This window comes from Phocoena phocoena, chromosome 18 (assembly GCF_963924675.1).
Source record: "Phocoena phocoena chromosome 18, mPhoPho1.1, whole genome shotgun sequence".
In the NCBI taxonomy this organism is placed as follows: domain Eukaryota; kingdom Metazoa; phylum Chordata; class Mammalia; order Artiodactyla; family Phocoenidae; genus Phocoena; species Phocoena phocoena.
Genome location: NC_089236.1, coordinates 69,146,897 through 69,157,174, shown reverse-complemented (window position 1 = coordinate 69,157,174; position 10,278 = coordinate 69,146,897). Strand labels below are relative to the sequence as shown.

Below are 10,278 nucleotides of genomic sequence, written 5' to 3'. Positions count from 1 at the left end.
CCACCCCTCCTGTTTTACACTTGGAGCTTGGATTTTTTTGTCAGGCTGCTGGGCAGAAGCGGAATCTAGTACAGCAGCTCGGAGCTTCCCTTCTGTTCTGGTGTCGGCAACTGCCTGTCACGAAGATGGTGCAGTGGGAGCCTGCTCTGAAGAGCCAAGGAAGATGATGTGGAAATGGAGTAGAGATTGCTAGAGACCTGAACATCCACACCTTGGGGATGGGTTGCACTACTAGTGTGATTCTGTTTAAAGGCATCCGCACCGTTTTTGAAAGAAACTGTGCTTATATGTGCAAACAGCAAGGAGAGAATAATGCCCTTGAATACACAGCATACAATTGGACAAAAGAAGATTCAGAACTATTGATCTCCTCCTGTCTGGTAAATGCTGTCTCTTAATTAACAAGTAGTTTGCTGGTGTTAGGATAAACTAGTCTTTACCTGTAAAGCAAATATATTTATCTCAGTGTGCTTATATATATGTAGCTTGTGTGTATGAATGGGTAATTAGTGGCCTTAAAATTAAATTATGAAGCGCCTGTTTGTATGTGTGAGAATGTCATGTGTTAATCAAACCTGAAATACATACAGAGAGAGCAGCTGGAGTAAGATATTTGGTTACAGACCAGTTTTCTAAGTTAGCTCTGTGAGCTTACATGTTCTTAGTATAGTTCTAGAAATAATACTGGGCAAAGCCTGTATTTAAGGTCTAATAGAGTGAACCCTCTCCCTATGATGGTGAACTACTCAGTCCCCTTACATCTTAGCCTTTTACCTGGCTAGATTTTCCTTACTAATGGCTTGTGGTTAGTCCTTTGAGTCGGGGAGAAATGTAAAGGGAACATGAAAGAAAATTGTAATGTAACGGGTGTGAGAAAAATATTTGCAGTTTTATTATTTTAAATCCAGCTATTTATAATTTTGTGGGTGAAGGCTCTTGAGAGTAAAAGGAAGCTTAGCTGACGCCTCTGTGTTCTTTCCTCCTTTCCCAATGCACAAGGAGGTGTCAAGTCACAGATGGGTGTGCCTCTCCATGGCCTTCTCACAAATACCAGGCTCATGAGAAAGCTGCATATTGGTCTCCTCCTCCCTCAGGATGCCTTGCCATTTTTCCTTGTTCTTCTCACAGTTTGTGTCAAAACGAGTGGGGAATAATACACGTGGGAGTTTCTGTGTGTGGGGCTGGCCAGCAGGATCTCGGTATGGCGAAGGCAGGGTGTGCGGAAACCCCAAAACCGTTCCTGGTCGTTAGGCTGCCATCTGAGACTGAGAGGCTAGCATGCCATATGCACCTCCGGATCGTACCAGGTCGCCCCAGCCTTGCAGAAGCCCCTAAAGGGGATGTGTTTTGTGGAGAGGCTTATGTGATGTTAGCTCTCAAAATCCTTGGGAGGAAAGAAAAGGAGAGTATCACATGAGCATCAGATGCATTTTGGAAGGCAGTGAGTGTTATGCGTGGGTATGGAATTTAAGTGGTACTGTTTTAACTACTAAATATTTTAAACCCTAAAGTATTTGGGGATATGCTTTTGAGAATAGCTGGTTTCAGAGATTAGAAGGACTGGCTCATTACAGTGTCTGTCCCAGGAGTGTAATCCATAACCCTGACAGCCGTAGGACTGCTTGGCCCGTGATGCCAGCGCCTCTCCCATGCCACCAGCTTCTGCTCCCTCAGGCCACACTGACTTTTGTTTGGTTAACCTGCCTTTGGGAGACTCTGCATGTTTTTCTTTTTCTTTTATTGTGTGAAGGAATTCTAACCTGCCAGGGCCTTTGTTGGTACTCTGGGACTGGATTCTGAAGCACAGGTCCTGTGCCTTTGGTCAGATGCTCTCTGCCACCACCCTCACCCACACCAGCAGACCCTGGAGCACGACAGGACCGTGTGTGCATGTGGCCGAGGTGCTGTGGGTGGAAAGATGCACCCTCTCACTCCAAACTGGTCTCCCTGCCCCTCTCCTTGGCCCTATGCCTTCTCTACGTGGCAGACAGTGGTCCTTTGGAGAGGAAAGTCAGACCATCCTTCTTCTGCTCAGTCAGATCCAGAATCCTTACGGGGGCTTCCAGGTCCATCCCCAGCCTGCCCACCAGACCCTGTTTCCTCCTTGTCACCCTGTTTCCTCCTCATTCTCCTCATTCCTCTCTCACTGGCCTCTTCTCCTGGGATCTCTACCCAGACGTTTACCTGGTCCACCCCCAGCCTCCTGCAGGGCTTTGCTTAGATCTCCCCATGGCAGCAAGGCTTCCTTGACCACCGGTGTAATCCTGCTGCACCCCCAGCGCACCCTTCTCTGGGTCCCCGCTATAGTTTCTTCATAATATTGATCTCAGCTGACGTACAGTTAGGCAAGAATAATAGCATAAGTGTAGTAATAGTAATTAGTGCTGTTACTTACGGTACTTAACACAGGAATAAGATTTATGATGGCAGGGATTTTTGTCTGTTTTACTTACCGCTCTGCCCTCAACAGCCTGAACAATGCCTGATTCCTAGTAAGTGCTTGGCTAATAAGTGAACTCTGATGAAATAGCTTTATGGTCCTGAACTTGAACTTGGAGAAGCTGTTGAGAAGATAGGTTATCTTCTAAAACCAGTCTTTCTTGGAGCTACCCTAAGAAGTTATGTGGTCCAAGGCTGGCCATTCCATGGGTTTGCTGTGATCCTTGAGTGACAATTGATTTGATAATACTATCTTTGGATATTGTCCACACTAGCTCTGTTGAGACCTGTTCCGTGGCATGGGCATTTGAGGACCTTCTCATCCTTTGGTTTGATCCAGCCAAACCCTTTATTAAGGGAGCCCTGCCCATCGGCCCTCCCTTGGGCCTGCTCCATGCAAAGTAGGTTGACCTTCTCATCAGGCAGATGTGGGTCCTTGTCAGCCGCCTCAGCCTTGGTGGGGAGGATGTCTGTCCTTCCTCCAGCTCAGGTGGTGACGCCAGCCTGTGGCTCGACCTTAACTGTCAGCAGGTCAGCGCTGCACTTCACTGCTCCTCAGGGTATAACCCCCACCCCGGTCACTCAATGCATAAAAAACCTTGTGGAGGAAAAGTAATGTTCATGTAGCTACCATTCTTCTGGAGACTCTAAAATACCGGAGATATCTGCCTATCTGTTAGAAACCCACAGGGGTGGACTGGCTCATTTTGGCCTCAGAGGAATTGCTGCTCCTGAACTAAGCTTTGCGTTTTTCTCTTGCCCACACTGAAGGACATCATAAGAAACATCCTTAGAAAAGTGATGTCTACTATGAGGGTGTTGAGGGCACTATAGTGTAGTGGTTAAGAGTGGCGACTCTGGGGCTAGCCTTCAGGGTTTGAGTCCCAAATCCACAACTTGCTAGCTGTGTGACTTTGGGCAGTTTACTTAACCTCTCTGTTCCTGTTTCCTTATCCATTAAATGCAGATAATAACAGTGCTTATTACCTCATAGGGTTATTAGATGAGTGAATATGTCTAAAGTTCTTAGAACAGTGTTTTGCATGTAAGTTAGTGCTAATTGTTAGCAATTATAATTACTTATATTTTTTAGCGTTCCTTTTATGAGGAGCCCTGGAAGAAATTTCTTGTCTTCATGCTCTGAATGGTTTTGCTTTTCCTGAGGAACTACTTCATTTTTATTTTATATACATTATGATTCATGTAACTGACCTCAGCCACCTCTTCAGTTGACTGTTAAAAGAAAGCTTATCTGGGCTTCCCTGGTGGTGCAGTGGTTGAGAGTCTGCCTGCCGATGCAGGGGACACGGGTTCGTGCCCCAGTCCGGGAAGATCCCACATGCCGTGGAGCGGCTGCGCCCGTGAGCCATGGCCGCTGAGCCTTAGCGTCCGGAGCCTGTGCTCTGCAACGGGAGAGGCCACAGCAATGAGAGGCCCGTGTACCGCAAAAAATAAATAAATAAATAAATAAAAGAAAGCTTATCTTTTAACAGTTTCACAATATGATCCGATTCTAACATACATAGGCTCTTTCAAAATGATTTGTTTTATATTTCCCTTAAACTTTGCTTCTTACTTTCCTGTATGACTATTTTATCGCTGTCTGCTTCTTCTCATCTGCTTATTAAAATACTTTTAATCCTCTTCTGTATGTTTTTATGTAAATCACTTTAAATCCTTTTGAAACAAAGCAGAGTATGAATTAATAAGTGAATAGAGAACAGTAGTGAAGAACAAACCTTCAAGGTGGCTCTGAAGCAAAATCACGTCTTTTTTTAATGTTAATTTAATTCCGTAAAAATCTAATTTTATTAAGCTTGCTTTTTTTTTTTTACGTTTTGTTTTCACACAAGTTGTGTGCTTTGCTGTGCCAATGGCTACATCAGAGTTAAGACAGTTTTATATGATATTCACTTACAGCACGTGTAGTGCTTACGCTACATGTTACATCTTCATCCATTACTAAAAATCACCTGGGTGACTTCTTTAAAAGTTAAACTATAGCTCATTAAAAATCAGATGTCTTGAGTGCAGACGTTAGCTTTATAGTAAGGCTGCAGCTGTGCAATCTTGCACAGGAAGGTTCTTTTTATGTCTAAAAGGATGAATTAGCCCCGTGGCGGGTGGTACATTGGGAAAAGGGCTTATCTGGAAGTCATGGACTGACTGAATGTCCAGTGTGCCACACTTAAATTTTGATTAGTAATTCTGCCACAATGGAGGGACAGGATTGAGTTGGGGTAGATTGTATTCTTGAGTATAGAGTTTTCTAAAGTCTTTCTTTTCTAATTAATGGAATGTCCAGGTTATTCAAGAAACACCCTTGAGTGCTTCTTTGTGCCGGGTGCTGGATGTACAGGAATGATGAGGAAGCTCAGGTCCCCACCGGGGGAAGCTGACACAGGACGCACAGGGCACGGTCAAGGACGTGAGGGCTCAGCTTCGCCCAGGCACCTTCCATGAGGAGGGGCAGCTTGAGCTGAGACAAAACACTTGTAAATCCCATTTTTCCTTGTCTGTGAGGGTTTGTGATGCACCCAGCCCTATTGACTAGGACTTGCCCTGTTTTACACATAGCCAGTAATAGAATCTTCTTCTCTTAATGTTTCTGTGGAGGAATTGAGGACCTGTGGGATTATGCTGTACCATGTTCTCTTTTTGCCAGTTGTAACTGACGTGAAAGAAGTCACTTAGTTATAACCTTGATGGCCGCTGGGATTTTGTCAGTAGCTTCATAGAGAGCACGTTGCTGCAAGTCACAAGGAGAGAAGACAAACTTTCTTGTCCTCAATTTCTTTTGTGACATGTTGGGATAATATATTGATAATTTTACGCATGGTAAATTGATAGTTAATCTTTTTTTCTTACCTCCTTAAAGCTTTGAAGTTTTTCATGGTTTTCCTATTTCAAGATGTGCTACACGTCGTCAGCATGTTCTCAGCCTTTACTGCTGTGTAGGATTTTATCAGACTACTTTAGTCTCCCCAGGCTAAACAGTCCTTCCTAACGTAAAACACCTATTGGCTTTGAAAATCCTTTGGTTTGTCGTATGTGCACTGTGCAAAGAGAACAGAGTTGAAGGCGATATGGCCATAAGAGCCTGCGGTCCTGCTTGTACGTGTCTGTGCAGCTACAGGGATAGATGGGTTGCGGGAGGGTAAGGAGAGGTAACGGTATAATCGATGACGGGCTAAGTGAAAAGTGGTATAATACCTGTCAGCTTGAGGCAGTGGGGAAAGTAAAGGCTAGATCTTTATTTTTTCAGATGTTCTCTCATAACTGTTTCTTGCACTGTTACAAGTGTCTTGAATTGTAAGAAAGCGGAAACCTGCTTGGCCACCTTCTGGAACACTCCTTTGGTTCTAGGTCCAGTCACAGGGCCGTGGCTTTCGGTAGGCTGTGTTTTCCATTTTATTTTTAATATCCTTCCTAATGATGCCCAGTGGATTTCGTTGCCTATTTTGATCACAGCAGTAAATTGGGCTGATGTTTTCAAGGAACAGTCTGCTCTGATTCCTAGATCCATTTCCTGTGTCCTGAGATTGAGTTGCTCTATTGATGCTGCTTTTTGTGAGTGCAGCCAGCATGAGCTAGCAGGAGCGAGTATTGTACCTTTCCCTGGTGCTTTTTAAAAATTTACCGTCTTTTTAATATTTATTAAATCATAAGCAGGAAATTTAACATTCATTGTAGAAACTAAGTGTGCTGTGTTTGCTACACAGAGGTAACCACTGATACAAATATTTTGAGGCAAAAACCTTCAAGAACTTCATCCATGTATACTGTTGTTCATAAAAGTTACATATATAATGGGTGTCTGTGGACTAAATTTTGTTGTTTCCCTCCACCCCCAGTTCATATGTTGAAGCCCAAATCCACAGTATGACTGCATCTGGAGGTAGGGTCTTTAGAAAGTAATTAAGTTAAATGAGGTCATAAGGGTGGGGCCCTAATCCAAAAGGACTGTGGCCTTCTAAGAAGAGTAAGAAATCTCTCTTTCTCTGCCATATGAGCACACAGCAAGAAGGCAGCTCTCTGCAATCTAGGATGAGGGTCCCAATCCAGGATGAAGTTCAAAGTTAGGCCACCCTAACTTTGAACTTCAGCCTCCAGAACAGCGAGCAAATAAATTTCTGTTGTTGAAGCCACTCAGTCTTTGGTATTTTGTTATGGCAACCAAAGCTGACTAATAAATAACAATATACATGTTATTTTGTTCTGTAGTCTTGTTGTTTGCTTTAAATAGATATCACAAACATCTTTCTATGTCAATGAGTATACATGTATATCTAATTCTTAATGGTGTCATTTCATCGTATGGATGTGTCTTAGTTTATTTCGGGCTGCTATAACAGAATAACATAGATTGAGTGGCTTGTAACAAACGTTTATTTCTTATAGTTCTGGAGGTTGGGAAATCCAAGATCAAAGCAACCATAGATTTGGTGTCTGGCGAGGACCCACTTTTTGGTTGTCTTCTTACTGTAACTTCATGTGGAGGAGGGAGTGAGGGATCTCTTTGGGGCCTCTTCTATAGAGAACGCTAATCCCCCTCATGAGGGTTCCACCCCCAAAGGCCTCCCCTCCAAACACCATCACATTGGGAATTAGGTTTCAGTATATGAATTTTGAGGGGACACAAACATTCACATTGGAGGAAGTGACATTTTATTTAACTTAAACCCATTATCCCATTTTTTTCCAATTGTAAATGCTGTGATAAACATCTTTGCATGTGTACTTTAAACAGTTGTCAAATTATTTTCTTAGCATAAACTTCTAGACTTGGAGTAGCTGGGTCAAAGTATATTTGCTTTTTTTTAAAGTAGATCTTTATTGGAGTATAATTGCTTTACAACACTGTGTTAGTTTCTGTTGCACAACAAAGTGAATCATCCATATGCATGCACATGTCCCCATATCCCCTCCCTCCTCCCTATCCCACCCCTCTAGGTCATCGCAAAGCACCGAGCTGATCTCCCTGTTCTACGCTGCTGCTTCCCACCAGCCAACTATTTTACATTCCGTAGTATATATATGTCGATGCTACTCTCACTTCGCCCCAGCTTCGCCCTCCCACCGCATGTTCTCAAGTCCATTCTCTATGTCTACCTCTTTATTCCTGCCCTGCAACTAGGTTCATCAGTACCTTTTTTTTTTTTTTAGATTCCATATATATATGCGTTATCATACAGTGTTTGTTTTTCTCTTTCTGACTTACTTCACTCTGTATGACAGACTCTAGGTCCATCCACTTCACTATGAATAACTCAATTTCGTTTCTTTTTATGGCTGAGTAACATTCAGCCATAAAATATTGTATTGAAGATGTGCCACATCTTCTTTATCCATTCATCTGTCGATGGACATTTAGGTTGGTCCCATGTCCTGGCTATTGTAAATAGTGTTGCAGTGAACATTGTTGTACGTGTCTCTTTCTGAATTATGGTTTTCTTAGGGTATATGCCCAGTAGTGGGATTGCTGGGTCATATGGTAGTTCTATTTTTAGTTTTTTAAGAAGCTCCATACTATTTTCCGTTAGCTTTTGCACAGCAAAGGAAACCATAAACAAGACAAAAAGACAACCCTCAGAATGGGAGAAAATATTTGCAAATGAAACAACAAAGGATTAATCTCCAAAATATACAAACAGCTCATGGAGCTCAATATATTTGCTTTTTAAAGGATTTTTGTATGTATAGCCAGATTGTCCTCCAGAAATATTGTTTTGAGATTTTTAAAAATTGAAGACAAGAAAACTTGTTTTCTCTGCTTGTGACTTCAAGCAGTTTGCCTTCATAATTGCTTTTTTTTTTAAACATCTTTATTGGAGTATAATTGCTTTACAATGTTGTGTTAGTTTCTGCTGTATAACAAAGTGAATCAGCTGTATGTATACATATATCCCTATATCTCCTCCCACCTTCCCTATCCCACCCCTCTAGGTGGTCATAAAGCATTGAGCTGATCTCCCTGTGCTGTGCGGCTGCTAGGTACCACTAGGTATCTGTTTTACATTTGTTAGTGTATATGTGTCCATGCCACTCTCTCACTTTGTCCCAGCTTATCCTTCCCCCTCCGTGTCCTCAAGTCCATTCTCTACATCTGCGTCTTTATTCCTGTCCTGCCCCTAGGTTCTTCAGAATCACTCTTTTTTTTTTTAGATTGCATATACATATGTTAGCATACGGTATTTGTTTTTCTCTTTCTGACTTACTTCACTCTGCATGACAGACTCTAGGTCCATCTACCTCACTACAAATAACTCAATTTCGTTTCTTTTTATGGCTGAGTAATATTCCATTGTATATATGTGCCACATCTTCTTTATCCATTCCTCTGTCGATGAGCACTTAGGTTGCTTCCATGTCCTGGCTATTGTAAATCATTATTGCTTTTTATTAAGCTGTTGATGGAGTTATCTGCTCAACAGAATAATATCAACTTAGATTGCTGTATACTTAGGCAGTAACATAGTCATACCAGGGTTCAAATTAGTACTACTTTTGCCTCAACTTCTGGAAGCATTCTTAAATATCCCCGTAGAATTCTGAAATGTTCCATTGTGGGGGGCTGGAATGTGTTTGTTCTGGGGGGTCATCAACCTTTTAGAGCTGGTAGCTATTTCATAGATATTGAAGAGGGAAGAGCAGAGAAATACTGAGTAGAAACAGATGAGTAGGGCTGTTACTACTTTTGCTCAAGTCTTTTTAGGTATTCCAATAGCTGGTTTATGTTTCTCCCATTGATCTGGTGAGAAGCAACAACTTTTTTGCTTTTTTAAAAGTAACGTTGGTCGTCTTTCATATTTAGAATATGTAATTATTTTAGAAAATATAGAGACTACAGAGAAGAATAAAGAGGAAAACAAAATCAGCCATAATCCCACAGCCCTGAATTAATTACTGCTTAACATGTAGTGTATGTTTTCTAATATCTTTCCGTGCTTATGCAAATATAAAAAATGGTATAATATTTCATAAATAATTCCGATGCCTTTTTCTCTTGTCATTTTTTATGGCCATTTACTTATGCCTGTAATGTTCTGCTAACAGAGTGTTTAATAAGTGCATAATATTCCATTGTAATGCATATACTAGAATTTATTTAAATGCTTTTCTTTTGTTAGGCATTTAGGTTGTTATAAACTAAGCTTATTGAAGACATCTTTACCCAAACATATTTTTATGGATCTGTAATTATTTTCATAGGCTAGATTCATAAACATGAACTTGTTAAGGCAGGAATGAATTTTTTAAAGGCCCTTTAAGGCATGTTGTTTTATTGCTTGATGATTGATCCAAGTTACGTTCCTAGCACCAGTGAATATTAGTCTTGTTTTATATATGATGATTGCCAGGATCGTTTTGCCAATTTGAGAGATAAAAGATACAATTTTGAAACTCAAATCCTTTGTCATATTCTTTTCAAGTATTTCTCCATTTTGTCATTTGCCTTTAATTTTGTTTACCTTCTTTATAGTACTTATTTTACTAATAGAAGTTTAAATGTATGTGATAAGCATAAGAGTCTTTTCCTCTGTGATTTCTTCCATTACTTTTTTTTTCCCCACTTATTTTTTTGGCTGTGTCGGGTCTTAGTTGTGGCACACGAGATCTTTGTTGAGGCATGCAGGATCTTTCATTAAGGCCTGAGGTCTCTTTGTTTCAGTGCTCGGTCTTCTCTCTAGTTGTGGCATGCAGATTTTTCCTCTCTAGTTGTGGTGCGCGGGCTCCAGAACGTGTGGGCTCTGTAGTTTGTGGCACACAGGCTCTCCCCTTGAGCCGCACGAGCTCAATAGTTGTGGCTCGCTTAGTTGCCCTGCAGCATGTGGGGTC

At 41.6% G+C, this 10,278-nt stretch overlaps 1 protein-coding gene across 1 annotated transcript in view; it reads left to right on the top strand.

The window, feature by feature from the left end:
• The first annotated feature begins 218 nt into the window (after positions 1 to 218).
• DOCK9 (dedicator of cytokinesis 9) overlaps positions 219 to 10,278 on the top strand; it is a 213,744-nt gene continuing 203,684 nt past the window's right edge. The window contains exon 1 of the mRNA XM_065896284.1: positions 219 to 380. Coding sequence (XP_065752356.1) covers positions 219 to 380 — 162 coding nt within the window. The remainder of the gene's footprint in view (positions 381 to 10,278) is intronic.